At 41.5% G+C, this 25,275-nt stretch overlaps 1 protein-coding gene across 1 annotated transcript in view; it reads left to right on the plus strand.

Annotated features, from left to right (window-relative positions):
* The first annotated feature begins 3,339 nt into the window (after positions 1 to 3,339).
* Positions 3,340 to 25,275, plus strand: part of NPSR1 (neuropeptide S receptor 1) — a 65,021-nt gene continuing 43,085 nt past the window's right edge. Inside the window, exons 1-2 of the mRNA XM_068935875.1 lie at positions 3,340 to 4,073; positions 18,695 to 18,827. Coding sequence (XP_068791976.1) covers positions 3,927 to 4,073; positions 18,695 to 18,827 — 280 coding nt within the window. The 5' untranslated portion in view covers positions 3,340 to 3,926. The remainder of the gene's footprint in view (positions 4,074 to 18,694; positions 18,828 to 25,275) is intronic.

The following is a 25,275-nucleotide window of genomic DNA, read 5'->3' on the forward strand; positions in this document are numbered from 1 at the left end:
GCTGAGCCTCTCTGCACTGCACCACATACGAAGCTCTTGCGGAGGTGGGCTGTGAATTAGGAAACACAGACTGACCTTCCTCTTCCAAGGCTGAAGTATACAGATTTGGATAAGTAGGCTTTTTTACAGACAAGCAATTAACTTGTCACTCTTTTAAAAGCAAGAAATACCTCATTCTTTTTCTTCCTCCAGTCTGATAGCAATATTCTCTTCTTGCCGTTTAATACAACTGCATTCAGCTATTCCAGGGTGAATGAAACGCTACACAGCAAAAACCCAAATGTTTCCACTATATTCCCACCACTACCTCAATGCAGAAAAGAGATATACTCTACTTAAACTATATATATGTATATACTATATATAGATATGTATACAGTACTATATATATTACACTATACTTTAAGACACTGTAAATTCTCTGTAAAAATAATATAGTTTTGAGCAGAATGTTTATTCTGTTTCAGATGTGCCTAATTAATTAAACAGTTAAACATATTAAAACATTTAGATTGGCTGACTTTTGGCAAATTACTGAAATTATGCACAACAGGTAGTGCCACACTACAGCTTCTACCAGGGCAGACAAGACAAGGAAATGCACACAGTAGGAGGAACTGCATACCCACACATAGTCCCCTCTCCTCCTGCCACTGGGCTTTGGACAGCGATCTCAATCAAAGGTGTGTCCACATGGCAGAGAGCGTTCCAAAATGTGATTTACAAAACGGCCCCTTTCCATGTACTATGTTTCAAGACTGCTGTGGTGGAGAGACTAGAGTCTCTGCATGAGTAATTTCTGGCTTAAACAGTCAAAATCACTGTTTTGTACTGGTCTTTAAAATCTTTCAGGCTCAATGTATCTTTTTTTTCCAGAGACACCTACCTTAGTCTCATCATATCATTGGAAAATCTGCTCATTTCAGTTACTGCAGTTTTACAAGACTTCCTCCCCTTGCCAGACAGGAAAATCCAGGGTGGGAAAGCACAACAGAAGAGTTAGAGGTCTCCCCCCTGTGTCTGCTCATGGAAGATAGCAGTTTTTTTATGCACTGCAGTTGCCGAATACTCATTTCAGCTTCCACTGGAACCCTTCTTAGGTTTGCGAGTCCCCTGGTTCAAGGCTGTATTTAAGAAAGCTAATTTTGTGTAGCTTTGGAGATCAAGGTAAAGAGAATGGTCAATAAATAAGCCTCTAAAAGTAGTCCTCTGTTCTTCTTCCAGATAATCCATTCTCTTTGCTTAAAGATTATTCTCAAAATTGCTTAATCTTTCCTATTTAGGAAGCATGCTCATAGTGCAATACCAGAGCCAGAAAAAAACAACTAAAAATGTTAAGAAAACAGTATCACATTTTACTACACATCAGGAAAACTTTGTCCTAGAGTAATAATTTGAGAGCATTTTGCATTAAATCAATGGGAAGGTTCAACTTCTCTCTCTGTAAAATTCTCTAAATCTCTTCATGCGCTGAAAGTTCTCAGTGACTTCACAGATCTGGCTGAGGAAAACTACCAAGCCATTTGTAGAAATCAATCAGTTAATCATTCTCTACAGGGGAATCGCTAGGATCTGATCTTTCCCTCTATAGGCCCTTGATATTCAATCAACAAAGTCTCTTCTTTGACTGTTTATTTTAGGGGCACTCGGATAGCTTGCTTGATCTAAGGGAGGAAGAAAACAATAACAAAAACCCCAAACATCAAACGTCAGAGAGCTAACATGCTTATGTAGAGGCTTAAAAAAGGAGTGGTGGATCCTTGAGAATTAGGTTAATTATAGAAGTGGTACTACAGACAGTCCATAACTTAATATTCCATGACTAAATAGAAAAAAACCAGCATTTTAGCAAAACCAGCCATCAACAAACCAGGACGGTTGTGGTGACTATGAAGTACACAAAGCCAAGATGGAAAAGGTAGAAATAATGGAAGACTCGGATTACCTCTGTGTAGACTGATAATTGCTGGAGTAGGGCATGATACAGCCTTTTTAATACCATGAGTACTTCTTAGAGCAATTAACTGGCAAACCCACAAGAAAAGTCACTCTTGGTTTAGCTCTGAGAACTGTACAGGATCTGGATTACCATGTAACTACTGAAAAGCCTCTTAGCGCCCATAATATGCTCAAGCATAACATCTCTGTAGGAATGAGAAAGCCAAAAACATTCACTGCAATAACACTGAACTCTTAGAAAGGGAATTCTATAAATATAAGAAAACAAGAGAAGAAGAAGGAAGAAGAGCAAACAAGTGGTAGGGTGCTTTCAGGAAGATTGAATGCTACCTAAATACTTCTTATCAGGAGCTCAGAGTCAACCTGTACCATCAATAGGAAAAGACTCCAAAAGGATTTCCTCCTCTCTTTCAAATAATACATTAAGGAGTGTTTTCCCCATTATTTTGAGCTAAATATAGTGCTTCTTGGACATTTGTATTTATCTGATCACATTCCAACCTGCATGTCATTCACTACTGTTTAAATATTGATCACTGGAACGTACAAATTAGTGCTGATCTTTTCTCATCATGAATTGTACCAATTATATATAGATGAGCCGATCCCTTTGGCAGCCCTTGGAAAGATGTGCATACTGCTCAGAAATTCAGAGGTTTCCCCAGTACCCAGAATAGCCTGGATCAAAGCCCTAGATCTAGACATGTCCCAACCTGGGAGGATTCAGAGGCAAAATCCAGACCTGCATTTTAGTATTTGTGCCCACATCCTCTGTTATTACTGGCTGTGAGAGCCAGAAGGCCCTTATGCCACCGCTTTCTCTTTCACTGTTTATGCTCTGCCTTAGCTCTCACACCCCTGGTACTGCCTGTACACACATACACACAGGACTAGGTTCTGTGGTTGGCAAGTAATGAAATGTAGTTGGGGTGAGGGGCATGGGTGTGAAAATACATCAAATTCTGCTAATAATTGCACTAACATCAAGGCAGAGCAGCTCCACGAAGCCGAACAAGTTCTAGATTTACATGTGATTTTGCACTCCAGTCAGGGGAGGTATGAAGAACCTAATCTATCATATTGGTGTAAACCCACAGCAGCACTGCTGAAGATAGGGAAATAAATCGAAAAGAGCAGAGGGTAAAGAGCAGTCAGTGCTCAGACAATCAATGAGTAGAAATACAATTGATTACCATGTTCTGGAAAGTCCTTGAGCGCAACCCCTATGCGTGTGGCACCAGCAACCTCTAGAAGCCATGCCTTTCCAGAAAGGCTCCCCTTGCCGTAAAGAAAGCCCTGCTTACAGTGGGTGTGCAGCATCTTTGGTATCTTTGCAAAGGGAGGTGCCTGGGCCTATTTGTGAGTTTTCTTAGTAAAGATAATGTCAGAAGTCAGACAGTTACTGACAGGCAAGTTATGACAGCTTAAACCTAAAAGCTTCATAGGGCTCTGCTAATACAAGAGAACATGTTGCTACTCGTATATGGATATACTGTAATTCTGCAGGTAATCTAAATCAAAGTGGGCTGCGCTAAGGTAAGAAAGCAAAGCTGTGAGTGGAACAACCAGACTTCTGAGCTATAATGTAGGAAGGATGTCGATGCTTTTAAAGTTACACCTGACTCCGGACTTGCCAACTTTGGGTGCAAGACATTAAGTCTGCAAGGTGTACGGATGAGTCCATGTTTGCTGAGTCTCTTACTGGGGCTGGTTCTGCTGCTTGAAAGAGCATGTGGACAGCTGTCGTCAGAGTTGTACCAAAGAAGAGCTCAAAGGAATGACTCCAGCTTGCCTTTTTTCTCTTTTTTTTTTTTTTTATCACTCAGCTGCATTAAAGCCTTATACCTCTGGTAGCCAGTGTCGGAGCAGTGAGAAGCTGTTTTTGCTGCTGTGCTCTTACAGGAGAAGCTTGGCTGCATTAACTCTTACATAAATAAGCACCTAGACAACTAGAACAAAATCCAGTGATGGACATCGCCTTCACAGAAGCCAGCAGCAGCTCCCACGGAAGCACCGACTGGCTGGATTTTACCCTTGTCACCTGCACAGAAACAGTGACTTTCACTGAAGTGGTGGAAGAAGAGGAGTGGGGATCCTTTTACTATTCTTTTAAGGTAAAGACAATGTGCGTTACTTTTCTCATGTGCCTGCAGCTTTGGTACATTTTCAGCACCTCTGCAAGGAGGCAGCTAGGATTATAGAACTTTTTGCCTGAATATTTGTGTTTTCCCTGTAAAGACGGCTGACAACCTGTGGAAATCATTTACTGAAACACAAAATCCTTGTAGGATTTGGACTTTAGACTTACAGGTCTTGGCCAATTGCATCCCCTTCCAAGAGGGGATGGTACGGTTTTTCTAAAGAGGTGTTGTAGTTATACATTCATCTTTCTTTAATCAAAGGCTTTTATTAGTTTAGTATATCATTTATGTAATTTGTAACAGTCATCATCTTGACATAAGGGATTTCTTTTCCAAATTTTCGGCTACAGCATAGATTGTACACAAGTGAGAGTTATTTTTATTTCTCTTAATCAAGAAGGACAGGTTTTAATTAGTTCGTTTGTTTGTTTTTAACTTCAGAGGGGGATGCAGTGTCTCTTGAAGGCTGTTTTTAAGAATGCATCAGACGTATCATTCAGTAGTGAATGCTGTTGAATGACATGAGGAGTGTATTCATTCTTCTCCCTACAATTTATGAATGTAGGGAAGAGATGAATGGGATATCGAACTACTTCTTTAATTCAGATTTCTGTGCCTGTTGTCATTGTTTCGTTTCATGCTGAATGCCATCTACCACTTTGCTGTCGTGGCACATTGTATAAGTTAAATTTGAGCTATTAAAAGGTCTATCAAGAAGGGCCCTGATATTCCTTCCAGAGTTCAGGGCTGAACAGATCAGTTTCAGATGGACAGATACTGGCATTCAGATCATTTGACAGTATGTTGGATATGAGGGAATATGTTCCAGAGGCAAGTTTTGATTTCTGGGAGATTTTTACTACTCTGATGCAATGACAGTGGAATCAATGGAATTACAACAGGTTTGCACCTCTGCTAAACAAAAAGTTGATCTGTAGTCCTATAATTAATTAGTGAGGATCTCTTAACATGCTGCTGGGTTTTTTTTGTCTTGATAAGAAAGCACTTTCTTATCTGGGATTTCAAGGATCAAAACTGTGTGTGTGTGTGTGTGTGTGTGTGTGTGTTAAACTCCTAAAATGCTCTTGAAAAAAGCGGAAGTGAGCAAAACATTTTTAACTTTATCTCCTTTCTTCTCTCCACCACTTAGAGCTGCAAATCTGAACAATGTCATAGGAGCAGTATTTTATAATGTTAAAAGTGACAATTAATTCCATGATTAGAAAGTCCGTAGGCAGAAAAATGCTCCTTAATAGAGGAGACAGAGTAAATTACACTAATTAGGATACCATAGATAGTCACGCATACTTGCCCATTGCTAAAGGAAACTTGATTCTGTTAGCTGAAAACTTCTCATTAGACTCACTCTCCGCTGCCTGATGTTTAATTCTGACAAATATAGTATGAACTTTGCAAGGAGGTTCACTGATGTCAGAGCAATTACTAGCTATTGATAGGCATGGAAATATTTTGACTTTGGAGACAAATGGCAGCTAGTGTTGCTACTACAGGAAAGGCGGGATAAAGTACCTGCTATGACAGCTACTGTGCAAGCAAGACAGGGCTCCCCGCCAGCAGTTTCAACTGTCTGTAAAACTCACTCCTGAGCCTCACAAGTGGAAGGTGGTGTCGATACCTGCTGAATCAGTGGCTGTGCTGGCCGTCCTCTGCCAGGGCTGCCCGCGTCGTGGGTTGTGCCAGTATCCTGGCCCCTCCCAGCCATACAAACCTTCCTCTTTACAGCACCATGGCTGTAAAGTTCTGGTTAAGAAGCTTGGCATAAATTAAATGCATTCAAAACCAGTCAGAGGTCAGAGCTCAAAATATAGTTGTAAAAGGGGCTTTGGACATTTGTCAGGGTTTTCAGTGCAACAAGTCCCCGACATGTCATACTTACCACTCATACACATGGGCACTTCCAAGGCAGAGCGCAGGCATGCACGTATTTCTGTTTGGGAAATGCAGAGGTGCACACTCTCTTATCAAAGAGCATGGTGGGGAGAGGCTGATGCTGTCCCTCTTGTTTTAAGTTCGTTCTTTTTCTTTCCTGCTTTAGTTGCGGGGAGAGAGAGGGAGGAGAAAAAAAAAAAAAGCCTGAGCTTGATATGTTTGAGGGCCCTCAGGGATTCAAAGCCACCCTCAGCTTCCAGGAAAATCTCACTGGCTTAGGCTATTCTGTGGCTTCGCCTCTGATCTGATAAAGCTGTTCTGCTTTGACTGGAATAACTTAAGACAGTCTGGAACAAAGAAAGTATACAAAATCTAGTCCCCGTGCTTAGGGCATGAGTGTTGGAGTGAGCCTTGCACTGTGAAACCCCTGTGGAGGAAAGCACAACAACCAAGAATAAAGCACTAATTCCAGATATGGGTGAGTTTTCAGACCTACCCCTCAGTAGATTTTCCTGCTGGCTACATTAGGTGGGTGCCTACTCAGAAAGAGCGGTTTGCGACTTCTTCAGCCACAAGATCTTCCCAGAGGCTGATCAAGGGGTACAAAGTACCCACCTCCAGGCAGAGTCTGGGTCATACTATATGACCATAAAAAAAGAAAGTGACTCAGAGCATTTCAGTGGCAAAAAGTCCTGTTCTGGGTTGAGATCTGAATGCCCCTCTGCTCCCCTTGTCCATTCCTCTTCAGAACTTAACAACTAAATCCTGCTTCACTTGAAATTAAAAAGAATTTTGCTGGTTCAGTCAGACTTCTTGGGATATTTTTCATTTTGGCTGATAAAAGGAGCATTTCTTCCACAGGGAAGAATGTGCATTTCCCTTCTGGTAGTTGTCACAGTAGCTGCTTGGCCAGGCACTAGCTGAGGCGATGCCTGTGGAGCTGTGGCCATTCACGCTACCAAGGCTGATCTCATGGCCAGAGCTTCGAGTCGCAGTTTCTGAGGGAAGAAAAGCTGCAGCCACATGCTATGCAGTTTGCGAAATCAGCTAGCACCTCCCAAAGTGGACAAGAAAGTGGCTCACCCTCACCTACATTTAGGTCTTGCTGGTGTGTTATGGTCAATTTTCCATGGAAGTCCAAACTGTATCTCTTCTCAGGTTCCTTCATGTAATGTATGTAGTTAGATTACTTAAACCACAAACACTAGAAGGTATTTGGGCTGTGTCCACACCAAATTCATAACACACGTGCAAATTGGCATTAAATACAGCGCTTACATTCCAGTCTGAAGGAGAGTTCATTACATCCCTTTCCGCTCTTCCCCATATGCAGTGTGTAAAAGGCTCTAAGCAAGTGTCAACTGCCCTCTGCCAAATAGGCCAACCAAAGAGACCTGAGACTATCTGAACATCTATGCCTTTCTTTCACATTAGGTCCCTAATCCTGTATACCTAGGACTAAGTGAGAACCAGAAACCAGCCTGGAGAGACACTGATATCTCAGAGCAGGTTCAAGACATCCTGTAGAGGAAGGCACCCCTGCTCTTTCCTTCAGGTAGCCAGCAGGGCTGGGAGTCTTCATCAAGGCTGCCAGGAGCAGCTCCCCATGCCGGGGATCAAACCGCCCTGAGCCTTCCCTGAGGGCAGGTGCATGTGCTCCTTCTTAGACAGAATTGAGCTGGGCTCATCTCTTTTATAAGAGGCCTGTTGGGATGTGGGATGCCAGTGAAGTTGCCCCCCTTTTATAGAATAGACCAAAGGTTAGAGTGCTCTGAAGAGGAGAGAAAGTGAGCATCCCTTCCGTCCTCTGTGGGATAGCGTTGCCACCAGCATCTCTTCCTTCCTTCATGGGACGGCATTGCCACTAGCATCTCCTGCCTCCCAGAGAGTGTGCTAACTTCCACATCCGGCAGATTTTCTTATTTTGTTTTCTGATGCCTAGATTTGAGCCCTCATCTGTGCAGCAGGACACCAAGGTTTGGGTTCTTGCACGCACAGTTGTTTGGGAACCCAGAGCTTTGCCTTGCCAGGTGGGACCTCAACCAGTAGGCAACATGTCGATGTTGCCCTCCCTCTGGCCCAGTGATTCCTGGTTTCCATGCAGAGCAGTGTTGCCTCAGCATCAACACAGAAGTATTAGAAACAGTGTGCACCCTGAATACATCACAAATGATTTTACATGCATAATCTAAATCCCCTGTTTTTTCAGGAAGGACTATTTCTCTCTCTGCCTATGACTGTCCTCTTCACCACCACAGCATTCCCAGTACCAGTGTGATTTAGCCCCACTAGCTATGATATTAAACAGAACTGCATAGCCCTGCCGGGACAAACACAAACCTGAGGCTGGGTGCTTCTGATCCAAGCTGCTCAGTGTTCCTTACAAAGGCCAGGAATTACCATCTCCAGTAAGCAACTGAGGAGACTGAAGCGTAGGGAGAAGATTTGCATTGACTCATTCTGTCTTTTTCAAGCAAACTTCAAACAGCATGGAATGCATAATAGAAAAATAATAATGATGCCATCTCATTTTCAAAGTAATCTCCTCAAATGCAATCATATATTTTAGAGAAATAGGCAAATCAAACAATTCACAGGTAACTTTGGTATCTTTTGGTGGGGAGAAAGGAGGAGAATGAAGTCTACGTGAACACAGCATGGAGAACTCCTGAATGCAGATATTGTAATACGCCATCATGACTGTTGCCATTCCTGAGATGCTGCATGGAGAACGCAAGAGCTGATCACCTTGTAAAACAGCTCTGGAGTGCTGTTTTCAGGCTGTTGGTCAGGCTGGCCTCATCAGTTAGCTTAAATGCAATGCAGAAGTGATCTGGCTATATGACAGCCTGACTCCGTGTCGCTCTGAGCAGCCAGTGCCGGCGTTTTTACACTAGCATCCCTCATATTTCCAGTTCCATGGTCCACAAGACCCATGGGGTTTGAGTCTGTCTGCCTCCCTTATTTACATATGCCTAGAAAATATTAATTTCTCTAGTTTGTGAGATGTTTGCATTTTGCAAAATAGACATACTGACAATTATCCTTTTTTATAAGAAGGAACAGTATTTCACAGTTCTAACTGGGCTATTAAAATCGTACAATTACAGATGGGCTACTGAGTGACCTTGTATTATCTTCTCACATTGTAAATGTGCTAGGGAAAATTAGAAAGATACACCATGAAAACGTTCCTGATAGATTAAAATTAGGCAAATCTATTTATCTCCTTTTGTGGAAGTTTCCTAGGGTACAATGAGTAGAAAAACCCTACAATAATTGAATAATACAGTCTCTATTTATTATCCATCTTGTACCAAAACAGAACAGAAAAGCATACGTGAACTATGTGCTAAGCAAATTGATTTGTAACTATTTGTTGACTAAAAATTTGAATGAAAAAAGATCACAGCAATTCACATGCATTAAATGCAGCGCGACGAAATGTCCGTGTCTCATGGCTGATGCTGAAGTCAGAGCTAAGAAATATATTTTTTAAAAATTGAGGATTCATAAAAAAGGTCAATACATTTCTGCTAGATCCCAAAAAGAAATGGAAGTAATCTTAGTAATACAATTACCCCTTCCCGTGAGAAAGTGTCCTGATTTTGTGAATATGCTTCCTCAGCCTGTCTGTTTCCTAAACCTCAAAGAGCAAAAATGTTACAGCTTTTCTTCTATATAACACCTTATTCACAGATGAAAAGTGCTGCATAACATAGACACAAAATCAAGCAAAATTGCTTCTTTGGTGGAATAGAAAACATGAGCATGGGCCCTTTGCAGCAGTGTCCAAGAGACAAATGTGGAACTAAACTAATGCTTGTGCAGTCTGAATCAGGCTCGATTCCAGGTCAAGCCACCAAAAAAATCCACTTCTAACTGGTCATTTGCCTGCCTAAATACGTTACTTTCAAATTCAAGTACAGCAGAAGTACTTTTCAAAAGATGCATGAAACTTAACTTCGAAATTGTACCTTTCAGTCTTCACATGAGTTTTCCCAGAGCTTTTCAGTGTCAAATTGCCCTCCCAACTATTTTAGGAACATCTTGAGTGAGCAGTGTATGCTAATATCTTTTCATTTCTGCCATATTGGATGGAAAATATTCTTTCCAAACACACTTGAGCTGCAGGAACAGCCAGTACGATTTTGGCTAGCTGTGGCAACTAAGGCTCAAGGTTTCAGTGTTCATCAGAAGCTCATCAGAACTTCTTCCCATCAGTTTAGCATGTTTCTTTCTTACTGAGACAAGGGCCATTTGCAAATGAATCCGGAGTGGCCCAACCCTGTTTGTGGTTTTTCTTCCTCCACAAATCTTCCTTCCTTTTCTGGAGATTTCTTGAGCCTTAGAAGGTGGCTTGAATTAATCATCTGATCTTCCACATTCAGATGTTTGACATTTATTGAATAACGTTTACTTCCAGCCTAAGCATTGCCACTGTTGTCCCTTTTTCAGTTAAATTGATTTGTGCCTCGACTTCATTCTCTCCTGCCAGTCAGAACTGCTATGGAGTACTAAAGTATATGTGTCTCTCACTCCTTCACTCTGCACCTTATCTTCAAACAGATTTCTGCTGTTTTTTTCACAGTTCTAGGAAAGTTTCAGCACAAGAACAAATATTGATGTTTTCAGTTGGCATTTTAAGGAGTCAGTTCTTTTTTTATGTTAAAGAACCTTTATTGTGATTTTAGCCAGCCATAATGTAATCACGGTCCCTTCACTGGCATCCTGCCTTGCTTCATCCTTTAAGCTGGCCACACCCTGGCAGAAATCCTTCATTTCAGACCAGCAAACGAGCATAACAACTGCCACCTAATATTTTTTTAAGTTACTGTTTCCTAAGGCTGATATATTTGTGTCATTCCCACACTAATAGCTTTTGCACCTGTACTCTGTACTCTTTCCCACAAAGATCTGAGTTGTGTGTTTCTATGATACAATATAAAACATACAACTTGTGCATAGCTCGCATCTGAACACATGCCCGCATAAGTACATTTTAGTTTTAGCCTCATTCCTTAGGAAAATAGGTCTTACTTCTGTTGCATGCATGTGTGCCCCGATGATAGAATAATTAAGGTTGGGAGGGACCCCTGGATGTCACCTGGGCTAACCACCCTGTTGAAAGGAAGTTCAAACTATATCAGGTTTCTTAGGATGGTGAACAGGCAAGTTTTGAATATCTCCAGGGATGTAGATCCCACAGCCTCTCAGGGCCCTCGTTCCAGTCTTTGACCACCCTTAACGATGAACGTTTTTTTCCCCCCTAAAATCTAATCAAAATTTCCCATGTTGCCACTCCATTTGCTGCCTCTCATGCTTTCACTGTGTGCTTTTGAGAAGAGCCTGGCTCCATCTTCTCCGCACCCTCCCACTAGGCAGTCTTAGGCAGCAGCAAGGTCCCCCTGAGGCTCCTCTCCTCCTGGCTTGTCAAGCCTGGGTCTCAGCCTCTCCTTATACATCACACGCTCCAGTCCCTTGACTCTCTCTGTTGCCCTCCCCTGGACTCGCTCGAGTATGTCCGTGTCTTTCTTGCCATTGGGAAGTCCCAAACTGGACATAGTACAACAAACGCAGTCCCAGAAGTGCCAAAAAATGGGAATAATCACTTCCCTTGACCTGCTGGCTACATTTTCGCTAATACGGCTCAGTGTGTGATTGACCTTCTTACTGCAGGGATACATCTGTAACTCATGGTCAGCCTCGTGTCCACCAGGACTCCCAGGTCCTGCTTTGAAAAGCTGCTTGCTAGCCTGTGCTGTTGTATGCTGTTATTCTATCCCAGTTGCAGAACTTTGCATTTACTTCTGTTTTAAACTTCATGGAGTTTCTGACAGCTCATTTCTCCAGGCTGTCAGGATCCCTCTGAACAGTGGCCCTGCCCTCCTGTTCACTGACTGCTTCCCCCAATTTGGTATCAACCACGAAGAGGGTACTCTATCCCATCATTGGGGTTGTTAATAGAGATATTAAACAGTATTGAAACTCCAGGCCAGCCACCAGCTGGACTCTGTATCACTGATCAGAACCCTTTGAGAGTGGCAGCAGAGCCAATTTTCTACCCACCTTTATAGTGAACTTATCTAAGTCATATCTAAACAGTTTGCCCAGCAGACCATGTTGAAAGCCTGGCTAAAATCAGGTGACATACTTGCTAAACACAAGCAATTTCTGAAATGGCTGCCTAGTTGCACCAAAATTTGACATTGTGGTAAAAGCCTCAAAGATATTAAAAATCCATGAAAATGGATGGCTGGCCAGGGGAGAGAGCAGAGCCTTATGAAGAGAAAGACTAGGAGATTCTCATCTTTCTTCAAATTCTGGTGGGAGGTATGATTTCTCCTGTGGGGGAGCCTGGCAGTGTGGGGCATGTATCCAGAGGACATAGGAATTACCAAGTTTTGTCCTTCATGGAACAATTCGTTTCATATCCCAGTACAGTTTGCACTGTTCCCTCCCTCCTTTTTTTTTTTAATACCAAATATATGGATTATGTCAGAGGTTATACCAATACTTTTAAGACTCTTTAATTAAATTCTGCCAAAGGGTGCCTGTCTAATTTCTTTCAATGTCACAGTCCAAAGAGCAATTTCCCTGAGAGGTGAAGGGACTGTGAATTCCCACTAGAATCAGGCAAGCTGCATAGCACCCGTCTACTTCAAGAAAAATGATCTCTCGCTCTCTTTTTTTTTTTTTTGGCTTTTCTTCTATCCTGAACAGGGGCCGCTAAATTTAGCAAATCTATCCTATACATATTCAGTATTCGGTCACAGCTGAAGACTCCGGATCTTCTTCAAAAGGGTCAAAACACTGCAAAATCTAGACTCCCCCATTAGCTTACATGATCTTTCATTTAAAATGATTGTTTCAGAGGATGAGAGGAGGAGAAGAAAATTTTCTTTTTTTTTTTCCTCCTTTAGGAATGGGCAATGGAATCTATTAGTGGTAAGCTTGATTATGAGCATGCCAGTTCCCCAACTTAACAAGCAGATTTATGAGTTTATTTCATACTCTCTGATAAGAAGAACTTGTGAAATCATTTGTGTTTTTCCATGATTATGTCTCAACTGCTACAATAAGTTATACTAGGAACATTATTCTTAAAATAAACCAAAGGCAAGTGGTCAGATTGGTTACATATTCCCGAAATTTAACCAAATAGCAAGAAAAAGCTGCTCAGAGACGTCAGTCACCCCCAACTTATGGAAGTTCTTGTGATATCAGAGAACAGTCCCTCTTCTTCACCCAGCTGATTAGGGACACAGAGCAAGACGGCACGCAGTCAACAAGCGAAGTCAGTAGCAAACCCAGTATTCACTATAGGCCTCTTCTCTTCACACGAAGGGGCCAGCCAGTTACATAAGGATCTGTATATATTTTCCTCTAATTTTTTTGGTTTGCTCTTTTATTTACTGGCAACCTTTTTTTTTTTTTTTTAATTTCCAAATCAGGCTCAGTAGCTAGGACAAAATTACGTTTCACATTGGTTTGCAGTTCAAGTGAAATTCCCTTCCAAAACAGGTCCTGCAGCTCCTGTTTGGCTCCCTGGGCAAAACACTTACTTTGTTCAGTGATATTTGGACACCCCCCGCTAATCCCCTTCTATTAGGCAGCTGCTCCAATGTCAGACAAAGGCTTTATGAGCAACAGTACTTCCGCTGGGGTGGGCTATTGAATATATCCCAGTTCCACAGTCACAGTTGGTGCCCCCCAACAGAGGGGACATGAATCCCAAAGAAATGAGTGAGCAAGGAGGATAGCTGGGAAGAACTGGAAGGAGGGACAGCATCACGGTACCAAAATGTCTCCCCATGGCTCCGAAAGGATTTAGCTACAGATTCAGTTAAAGCCTTTCCACCAGTATTACTCTGCTCTGCCAGGGCTGGATGAATATGAGATACCTGGCCTGGTATCTCTCATGGGGTCTTGCCTGGGAAGTTTATTCATTCGTCGATTTACTGCTGCATAAGGCATAGTTCCCCAATCACTGGGGCGTGCTTTCCTCTTCCACTGTTTATTGATCTTCAGAGAGCGCTTTTTTCCTCGAATGCTGAATTTCAGACTTTCTGCATCACAACCAGCAAAATGAGGAGCAATCTGAGGTAAAAATCAGACTGAAGTTAACCTATGCTCGGGTATTTATGATGTTAAACGTTTCCCATCACTAAGCTCCCCACGCTAGAACAAGTCAGAGTTACAGCATGAAGAGCCTTCAAGTGGATTTCAGAGGAAAAATTTGTCATTGATACTAGATAAATACAAGAGATGGTAAAATAAAACATATGTGTACAACCCAGAAGGATCCCTTCTTCCTAGGGATGGTTTATGAGCCAAGAGCAAGTGACACACAAGGCTCACAGAAATGATTTTTCAAGTATTAAGCACTAAACACCTCATGCTAAACTTATTGCAGCCTATGAATTCAGAAATTTTGTCAGAGAGACGAAATAACAAGTCACTTCTACAAGCAAAGAAAAATGCCCACCATTTTCAGACATTTCTTCCATGAAGAGGCTTGCTTCATGAGTGAAAGCTAGTTTTAATCTCAAAGCAAATTAGCAAAACATGGGTGAGCGCTCCAGATGTCCAGCACTTCCATGCTCCAAACACAGCAGTCTTATGGTCTAGCAATATGTGATAGCCATAGTCATAGCCTTCCTGACTCTGATCTGTTCTGTGGCCTTAATTAAGTTACTGGCATTTTTAGTTTTGCTAATCTAAAAGAACTAGTGTATGACACCAACCTCTCTCACAGTGTTCTTTTGTGATTTAATTAGTAACACCCATTGCAAAAGCACCCCTTGCCAGTAGCTTCTAAATAGGGTTTTGGGAGACGTTATTATCTTTCTTTTTATCCAGAATACCTCTAGTGTCCATGCAATACATTATTAAACAATGATTTTTGAAAATCACCTTGCTGAAGGTTGTTACAAAAAGAGGATTTCTCCTTAACGAACAAAAAAGACATGAAATGAAACACCTCTATGTTTAAGCAACCTGAGTGTGAGGAATATAACAGAATTACAGAAAATGTAGCTGAAGTTCAGGGATGGATCAGCTATATCTCTAATCTAATAGTTATTTTCAAGACCTCCAGGGATGGAGGCTTCACTGACTCGATCAATCGATACCAGTATATTTTAAATCAAAATTTTTTAATGGCCAACCTGAATTCCTTGCTGCAATTTTGCTTCACTGATTTTTGACGGATCTGCAGAGGATCTGAAGAAGAGACTATTCCTTTCCTTTTTGGCAGCCATCTTTTTGCCTGTTCAAGACTGTGATCATATTTTCCTGCAGTCTGCTTTTTGCTCGATTAAACAACTTCAGCCAGTCAGTCTTTCCTACCAGCTGTATCTTCTGTACTGCTGTCAACTCATTGGTTTATGTCCTTTTTGAAGCAGGCTGCCCCAAAGTGGGCGTAGTACAGCAGCAGGGTACAGTGGATGGATCAGAGGTGTGCTGCACTGGTGTTGATCCCGTGGTGGTGTTTCTTATTTTCACGGCAGCACGACATTATTGATTTAATTAATGTTTCACTTATGAGGCACTTTACCTGCCACACGTGGGGGGCATGATTTGAAGTCTTGCCCAGCCTGAGCTGAGTACAGCTACTGCAGCGTAGACCCCCATGCTTGTCCTCTGTTGAACTGTATCCTGTTTTTTCCAGTACACCTTTCCAATTCACTGACATCATTCTGAATTTCAATTCTAGCTGCCATGGGCACCTTTATTACTGTGGGCATTTCATTCATAGCCACAGAATTTTTCTTTTGCAAGCTAACACAGGCTGAGGGAGGCTGCAGTGATTTAAGCTGCCTGTTATTATACCTCCTTAATCCCCAAGAATGAGGTCCTTTTCTCTGTCTCTGAGTGGCAGCTACCACAAACAGATGGAATAGAAACCCTGGCTTTATTCCTTTGTCTATGTCCTTTCAAACTTACCATTTTTCTATTCAGCTTTTGTACTTCTTAGCTCATTTCTGTAGGTTGGTTCAATTGCACGTTTCCGTAGAGCCTAAAATTGCTAAACTGTTAAGCGCTGGTCTTTCATTTGGCAGAATGATATCTAAACGGAACGTACGTGCTGTCCCCATGGTGTGGAAACACCCCTCTAGCACAGTCTCTGTCGCTCCAGAGGTATTCCTTCTGTGAGAATCATAAGAAGATTTCAGTGTCTAAGCCTGGTGCTCTTCTTTCCCTTATCAGTATAATATAGGAATACAGGATTTATTTCAAGAAAATGCTTCCTTTAGAGCATTTCAGCACATATCAGAGGAAATCAGAGCTAAGCTTCTCCCTTCATTTTTTTCATGTGCGAAAGATCTTTTTTGAAATGGAAACAAACAAAGCCCTGATGAGAATCAACTGATTTCAAGGACAAATATGATGTAAAATCGTATGTGTTTCTTTCTAATTTGCCTTCACAAAAGACACCTCCACCCAATTCCTAAACAAAACAAAGCATCCTGAACAAATAGTTTCACTCTGTCTCTGCCACACATTTTAAAGGTAATTTGTTTCCAAGAGATTTGCGGATCAAACTGATTCAAAATGTTTTTAGTTGTGTAAACGCTAAGCATCCAGCCCAAGCTAGCTGTCTTAGGTATATCCCTCTATAATTGGTGGAGGCAGCCCATCCCAAGGTAGGTAACATGAATGGTGATTCATCTCAGATACTTCACTGTCTACAGATTACATTTCAGACAAGTTTCACTAGTTGTCTATCTTTATACCATTAAAGTTAGGTGAGGTGACTCAAATGGTAAGTTACTCTGTCAAAAGTTCTCGTGCTGGGGAAAGCAAAACCATCTAAACGTAGCCTTCATTGTATGCTGGAGCTAATTCCCACGTTCAAGCAGAACGTGGCCTCGAACAGCTCATATTCTGGCTCTTGTCTTTATTGCACACCTGACTAGTTCCCAGGGGCAGCTCCTCCATGTAGGGATGTTTCTGGAGCAAAGGGCTAGGTTCTGCCATCGGCTGCCCTCTGGGCCTGAGGGTCCTGGCAGAGGAGGAACCAGGGCTGGTGGCTGAAAGAGGGCTGGGAACAGGGGAGGTGGATCAGGGCTAGCGACTGCTAAAAGCTGTGAGCAGTGCTCTCCCCACCTCCACCAACCCCATTCAGTGGGCACGGGTCATGCCGACAGCCCCTTCCCTCCCACCTGCTCAGGACAGCTCCTCGCTCGTCAGGGTCACCTCGTTAGGGCTGGCAAGCAAGGAGCGCAGATTATGCTTCAGCTGCAGCCCTCATCTTGCTCATCCTTTTTTCTCTAGCCCCCTCAGTGTGAGATTTGGTGGCAGGAATGAAGAGATCCCAAACAACTGATTTGGCACATCCTACATCTCAGCCTAATTGCTAGGATGTGAATCCAGGCAACTTGTGCAGCTGAAGCATAAGTAAGCCGTAAGAACACAGAGCGTGGGAGACTGATGACCCTTCCAGATGTCATTGGTGCAACCTGTCTCCTTGTGCAACATCATCAAAAGCAGGGGTTTGCCAGGGAGCAGGAGCAGCCTCTGGGAGAGGAAATGCAAGGAGTCCCTTCTGGAAGTTGACTTTACCTTCAGAACCAGCAGTTCTGCTGAGACATATGTATATTTTTTCACTTATGGACTAAACAAGTTAACAATGTACATAATGTTGCTGTTGGATATGCTAGGATTTTTTTATCCTGAGATCCCCTACACTATGCTCTTCAAACAAAACTGTTGCTGTGAAAAATGCCCTCTGTTCTAGTTGTCTCTGCAGAAGAGCAGCAAACTATCTTCCTCTGTGCCATGGCATGTCGCTTCACACACGGCAGCTTTTATAAGTGAGAAGTCTGCAGAAATGCAGAATCTTTTTGCCAAGGTGACCCTATGCTCACTGCTTCTCAGGCTCAGTGTCAGAGATGGCCAGCTGACAAGGAGAAAACAGAGCAGCCAGTGAAAAATAATTCTCCTGTGTCTAGAGCTTAATGAGTGGCTTTTGGTAGGCCAAGGAGGGAGAAGATAGTGCATGCACGAGTACAAAACTAGCAAACGCACATGTGTACATCCTTATTCTTGCATTCAGGGGAACCTGATGCTTTAAAAGCATGAGTAACTTTCTTACTTCTTTCCATTGTGCACGCTACCACTAGGGGACGTTTTGTCATCATGTTTTGCTCACTACACAATTTTACTTTTCCTTACAGTCGCTCATGCTTGCTTTTCACTCTTGGTGCACATCTCGATCAGGGAGTGGATGTCTGAATTTCATCGGATGTGTACATGGCCCGTATCCACTGAGGCTAGGAAGAAGTAGTTGTTTCCCAAATTTCTCCAAAGGAGCCAATCTGTCAATATTCCTTACAAAGTGAGGCAGCTGGTTACTTCACAGTTTGCTGGAGCAACACGAGAAAACTGAAGGCTGCCTCTCATTTTTGTGTTAAGTGCTGAACACGGATGCTGCTAGTGGTTTTGTGAAAACAGAAGTAATACGCAGCCACTGCAAATAAAGTTGGAATGAATATCAAAAGCTGTGATGCATACAAATGTTTTCTGAAAGGAGATGAATACATTTTGGGCCAAATGATTAAAATCAATTGGCAAAACTCACATTTCACTCCTCTTTTCTTTTATCTCTCATTTTTCCCAAGCCAACTCACTGGCTTAACCCAGTGAGTTACCACCACTGATCTACCTATATGCTTTTTTTTCTCTTCTCTCCAATGCAGACAGAGCAGCTGGTGACTCTTTGGATTCTCTTTATTGTTACAATTGCCGGAAATGCCATCGTGCTGTTCTCTACCTGGAAAAGGAAGCGGAAATCTCGAATGACCTTCTTCGTCACACAGTTGGCAATCACAGGTAATGTATGGGAGAGAAAAGGGTTTCTGAACTGCACAGAGATCAGTATCAGAATGACAGAAAATGTTTGCATAAATAAGGAGATTCAAGCTGAACGATGAAGAATTCAATTGCCACCGAATGTCTTTACCTTGTCTGCAACAGACAAGCAGGCTGAGTCTGCCTCTGATCTAAAAAGATGTTACTGTATGTAATATCTGTGTCAGACAACAGCTGCAACTCACTAATTTCATTGACTCTTAGCTTCAGTCCGAATTTGCATCCACATTCCCCAATAGTTATGTCCCCAGCTGTTGTCACAAAACTGTTTAGATTAAACAAGTTTAGGACGACTCTCCAGTGTTTTTTTGCTAAAAATCTTTTTAAACTCCCTCAGAACATTGTTGCTCCATCAATTACATGCATGTATTGAAGGGAGAAAATAACTGTCATCTCGTTTGGCCAAGTAAAGTAGATACAAAAATATAAATGTTGAGAGGAATGCATTTTGTTACTTTTTTGAATGAGAAAAGGGAATCTGATTCAAGAGCTTTGCGGTTTTTGTACAAAATGGAAAATATACAGAAACCTGGTTTGTAAAAGGTCAGTCTCAACAACTAGGAATAGAAATAGGAACAGAAACAGCTCGTCGTTTCTCTCTGGCCTAGAACGGCCTGAATTTGTGCAGTTTTAATAGTTTCCCAAAGGAAAACATGCACTGTTTCCATAACAATGTCCTGCTACTAATCCCAGCTTACAAGAGAGCTATGCTGTACTCTTAGTGTATGTAGGATATATTTGTATGGTTTCTGTTGCTTCTTTTGTAAGATATGGGAGGAATTACAACACAGTTTCCCAGCAATTTTGAGTCCTCCTTTGATGTTTGTTGTGTCTCTGTTTAAACTGAAAAAGCAAAGGACTAGACTCCCCAGTTTTCAACATGTATGTACTCTTGACAAGTAAGTGAACTCCTGCTGATGGTCTCCACCACGCTTGCCCAGGGATTTATCCTATTTCAAATGCTACCCCCAGCTGAAAAGAGGTACACCAACTTGTGCAAAATTGTGAAGGGACTGGCCCATAACTACAGAGGGTTGATGCAAGAGCTTTTGCAAGATGAAGAGGTGAACGTTTGCTGTGACTCCTCCTCTGAAGTGCTGACAACTGGTTTTTGGAATTGCCTGTGAGTCACCCTTAATGAAAGGTTTCACTCCTTATCTCTGTGGCAACTTCCATGTCACTATCTCCACGTGCCATCAAAAAATGCAGATAAGGTATGTCGATACGATCTCAGGGTACATTTTAGAAATGTCCAACACAGACTAAGCATTACTGCACTCATGTCAGGTCCAAAATACCCAATTGCTGCCCAAAGAGCTCCCACTCTGGGATGAATATACAGAAAATGGTAAAAAGTAGGCAACTGAGCAGGTCGCATGGGAAAAAAGTAAACCAGTAGCTGAAGCCCCAGGTGGTCACAGTCCATTTATCACCTCCCTCAATGTAATCAGGGAGCAGAGTGCTGGGCGCAACTGCCATGAGAGGGGCTTTGAAGGGAGGGGGGTGGAAAGTGAGCAGCACAGAGGGCACAAGGACTGGGCTCATTGACGGAGCAGAGGCATGGGTTGACGTGGTAACAGAAGATGGCTCCTAATAGGAAGAAAGAAACTGAAGAGTAAAGGGCCTTGTCCTGGTAAGAAAAAGATTTACTACAGCAGAGGAAGGGCCAGTGAAGGGAAATAATCACTGGGATGTCCAAGTCAGAGGAATAATGCAAGAAGTGGACAGAAGTGCCTTGACCGGGACAGGTCAGGAGAAAGGTGGTCCATGTGAGATGTACTAAGAAGGAAATCACTGTTGCTACTCTGGGTAAGGGCCTGGATGGGCTTTGGCATTTTCAACCCATAGGAAAGGCTGACTTTTGGGGATGAGAATGGAGGTAAATAGAGAGCTATTCACTGGGGATTTGAATATAGCCTACACTGAGGGAGGGGAAGGCATCAAAAGTGCAATTTGGGGGGAGGTGAAATAATCAGTGGCAGAGACAACAGGGCTATTAGATGTTTAGCGTTCAATAGGCTAATAGCCTATTAGATGTGGGCAGCAAATAATGTTATGCAGCTAATGTTACCATATTAACTGAGGTCCACGTGCTACACTTGCTGATTCTTCTGACCTCCTCTTTCCTAAGATTATCCCTGACTTCCAAAACCAGAACTTTTAAGTGCTTGGGTTTAGCAGTCTGTTCCATTTGAAATTACAGAAACTCACACAGAAAACTTGTTTGACATTCACATCTGCAATGTTAAAAGAATTAACATCAGCTTGAACAGTAAAGCTCCTTTCAAGCAATGTTGACTTCTTTTTTGAGATGCAGGAGTCAGACCTCTAATTTATCTTTCCTTCCCAAGAGTTCCTGTCAGTATTTTAGCACAAAGAAATGACTTAATTCCTGAAATGGAGCCATTTCACTTTCTTATCTTCAAAAATATTAATAAGAACAAAGCAAGCTGGCAACAGTCATCATCCTTTTACAACAAGTTATGAAGTGTATGCAGAACATTATGGAAACACTGGCTTGTCATATTGCTTTGACATGCCAGGCATATTTAAATCCTACCAACTAAAGCCTAATCTCCTGGCAAACAGTTTCTGCTTAGTCGGTATTACTACTTCCATCTATTTCTGGATTCTTAAAATATTTATTATTTCTGCCTCAGTAGCAGAAGAAAGAAGAATGGATATAGCTTTATCAATGCAGGCATTTCAAAGCCATTTAAAAACTTTTTTTCTATTGATTTGTGGCTCGATAGCTGAGTAGCGGCTTCAATTCTCACATCTAATATAAAATGAAAATATAGCCTTCATGTTAGAATAAACAGGGTTTTCAAAACAAATTATGCATAATACATGAATAGGAAATGAGCACTGTTGTTCTTGACTCACTGCCAAGCCAGATGCAGAAGAGAAGTAAGTAACTGATTGAGGCTTCTTTTACCACCTCCGAATTCAATGGTTCAACCCACTTGGCTAATTCACAGATAAGACTCCCTTACTATATGCTAATTCAGCATGGTGCTAGAGGCTACAGTGATCTTTAGGAATGTGAATAATCTCTTCAGCTTCAGTGTACTTAAAGACCTTGCTGAAGCTTGTATTCAGAGAGTATTTCATATTAAATCTATGCCTATACAATGCCCATGTCAGAACTGCATTTAAGTCTGTGTTTAACTCTCAGCTCATGCATAAATCCCTTTGAAATTGTCTGAGAATTAAGCACTAGGAAATCAGCTAAGAGGTAACAGCTGAGCTGAACAATAGTACTAATCATTAGCGTCAGCTAATTTAACAAAGATGAATATTGCCATGTTTGTCTTGTGTTGAGCTTGCTTTGGGCATATTCTTTTTTCTGATGTTTTCCCTAGAAACAAATTGTTCTGTGAAGACTGAAACTAAAGTCAGGTTTCCTACAGATTTCTGTGTCCAAGGCAATTCAGTGTCTCATAAAGTGTAAACTCTGAAGATTGCCCTCTTATAAATACTTTTTCCCAAACAGTTTTCTTCTGAGTGTAATGCAAGTTATGCTTGTGGTGCGGCCGTCCTTACTGGCAGCAAACCTCACAGAGCTCCCTCCTCTACCCGATGCCATTTCACATAAGTTGCAATTTTAGTGTCCTTAAGACTTCCGCCTCTGAATTTATCAGATTGTTCAAGAACAGAAAGTGGGGTTTGAGAGACATTCAAATTCACAGACACTGTGTTTACACTGGAAATCTTCAAGCGAAATACAGTTGCGTGTAGGGAGCATGGTTTTCTCCACACATTTATTTCCATTTATATCACTTTACTCAGCTCTATCAAATGAAGGGTCTCGTATCCCTACTTTCAAAATGTACAAGCAGCAGACTTGAACATATATTTTTGCTATTTGTAACAGCATTGTTCAAATACCATTGCACAAGTAATGCCATTTGTTGACTAAACTGTCCTTTTAATAAAAAACTGTTATTATTTGACCAATACTAAAACTGGTCAAAGATTATTAAACAATTTGGATAAGAAGTATTTTATTTGTCAGTATTCTTCATCCACTTTCAGCTATTAGTGACAGAAGAAAATATTTAAGATCCAAGTAGTGACCAGATTGTATATGACTATCTATGGTCTTATTTTTTTATTCAAAATTAACATCTGGAAAATTAGAGCTGGAAACGTCACAACCATTAGCTCTGTGATATTTCTCTTTTTATTCCAATATTTAGCAGAAATCAATACCTTAAGAATGGGGTTAGGCTTCTGACTCTTACTAGCGGTAGAAATACAGGTGGGCATTTTACCACGTGCTAATTTTGCACCCTAGGCCTGCAGACTTCATTGGAAATTCATGCTCAATTAAAGTATTACTGTGGACACAATGAAGAAAGGAAAAACAAAGACTGTCAGCTAATTTCTGTTGTAATGTACTTATAAGCAAAAAAATAAAATAAGATCTGTAAAAGTTTTTAGCTACAGTCTATACTGTGATCATTTAAACATCAAATCCTAAGGGACAATTTTGAGAATAACACTAAAAAGATAGGGAAGTATTTTTGAAAGTGTTTCTTCACATCATTTCCATCTTCTTCAGTTGCTCCCAGGAAGAACTTGTCCTTTCTTTTTTTCTTTATGTTTTTTTTTTCTTCTGATCGGTCCCTTCACCTAATCTTCTCCAAATATGACCTCCTCAAAATGATTCAGAGAATAATACCACACCAAAAGAGCTCTGGTACTCGTATGACATTCACAAACCATTGCTTTCTCCTTTCATGGATGGTACTTGTCCCTCACTGTTTTTCTTTCTCATCTGTGGGACTTGAAGGAACAAGGACAACTTGTTATTCCCTGACCTGTACAATACTTAACACAATAAGACCTTATCAAAATTAACATGTAGAACAATATTAACAGATAAGTCTCTCTGCTCCAGCTTTTCATCTGGAAAATGATACTTGCAATAGTTCCTCACTTCAGAGGAATCGTGAGTACAAATTTACCAGTGCTACAAATACCTTAGGCATTGCCGTGATTATGAGCGTTGCAAGTTAATTGCACAGAGCCATTAGTGGCTAACTCAGCAAGTCACCTTATTGGAGGTGGGCTGTTGGCAGCCAAAGAGCTCATAGATTTCCCAGTTATACTGGAAAATGTATACCTCCCCAGCTGGGTCTTGGCTGGAACTTGCCATCAGATTTACCTGACTGTCTACCCATGATGCAGAATGCTGAACTGAAATAGAATTTATTTCACTAACGCCCAGAAATCTGTGGCTTTCTCCTCTTTCTCACACCTCTGTTTTCTGCTTATTTTGTGAAAAAAGATGGAGTCTCAAGAAAGAGGAAAGGTGTTTCATTTTTGTTTGCTTTTACATTAAGGAAATGGTTCAGTATCCAACACGCAGGAAAGAAAGTTGGAGGAAGATATAATTGCACAGCACAATTCATCAATAAATTTCAAAGAAAGATAGCTGCATTTCTTATATTTATTATTTCTTAATACCTGTTGAAACTCTAACTAGCATCTGGTAAGAAAACAGTTTCTGATCACAGATCGTGGTGTGTTCTGCATGACATATTGCTGTGACTACTGAAAAAGTATAGGGCAGAACTGGGAAGGAAGAGTGGCATTTGTTCCCTCGTATTCCCTCAGGCACAGACCTTGAAATGTGCTTGAATACTGTGGGGGTCAAAGTCCCGCATTCAGAAACAAATATGCAAAGTCTTCATTTACCCCAGCTTGTTTGCTGAATACTTAGACAGAAGTCTAACAATTCTGCAGACGACCTTAGGGTATACATTGCTTGAAAAGCAGGGAAGGAAGTAGATTACATCCACCTTTCCCTGCAGACTAGAGCAGCTACAGGGTTTATAAAACTGTCACTTTTCTATTCTCAAAATAAATGAGAATCAATTTACCAAGAGTAAAATTGGTTTCAGGGAATAAACACAGTAGTATTAATGCTACTTTTTCTGTTCATCCTGTGAAACTGCGTTCAGTTTTCTGGCCTGGGAGTGAGTAAAAAATTTCATTGTATGATTCCATTAGATGCCTGGAGAATTAGCTGTCTCCAGGAGCTAGGCAAGGAAGCCATCCATGTATGACCATTAGCACCAAAACTGCGAGAGAAAAGGAAGCTTTACGTGAAGGAGAGGACATAGTTTCTCAAGGGCACTTAGAACCTCTGTTTCACAGTGTTTGGTCATATAACCAGAGGAAACAAAGTAGATTTCATGTTTTTAGAGGTGAAAACATGAGACTAGAGGTCTGGCACAGAGGATCTGGTCTGGCACAGAGAATCTGGCCTCCTAAACATACATTGCCATTGCCAGTCCTGAAAAAGTCCCGTAGTACAGGAAGAACAATGAAATAGGGAATAGGACGCAGACTCTCAGTCTAGTTATACAACTGTCTTGTGTGGTTTAAAGCAGAAGAA

This window comes from Struthio camelus, chromosome 2, assembly GCF_040807025.1.
Source record: "Struthio camelus isolate bStrCam1 chromosome 2, bStrCam1.hap1, whole genome shotgun sequence".
Lineage (NCBI taxonomy): Eukaryota > Metazoa > Chordata > Aves > Struthioniformes > Struthionidae > Struthio > Struthio camelus.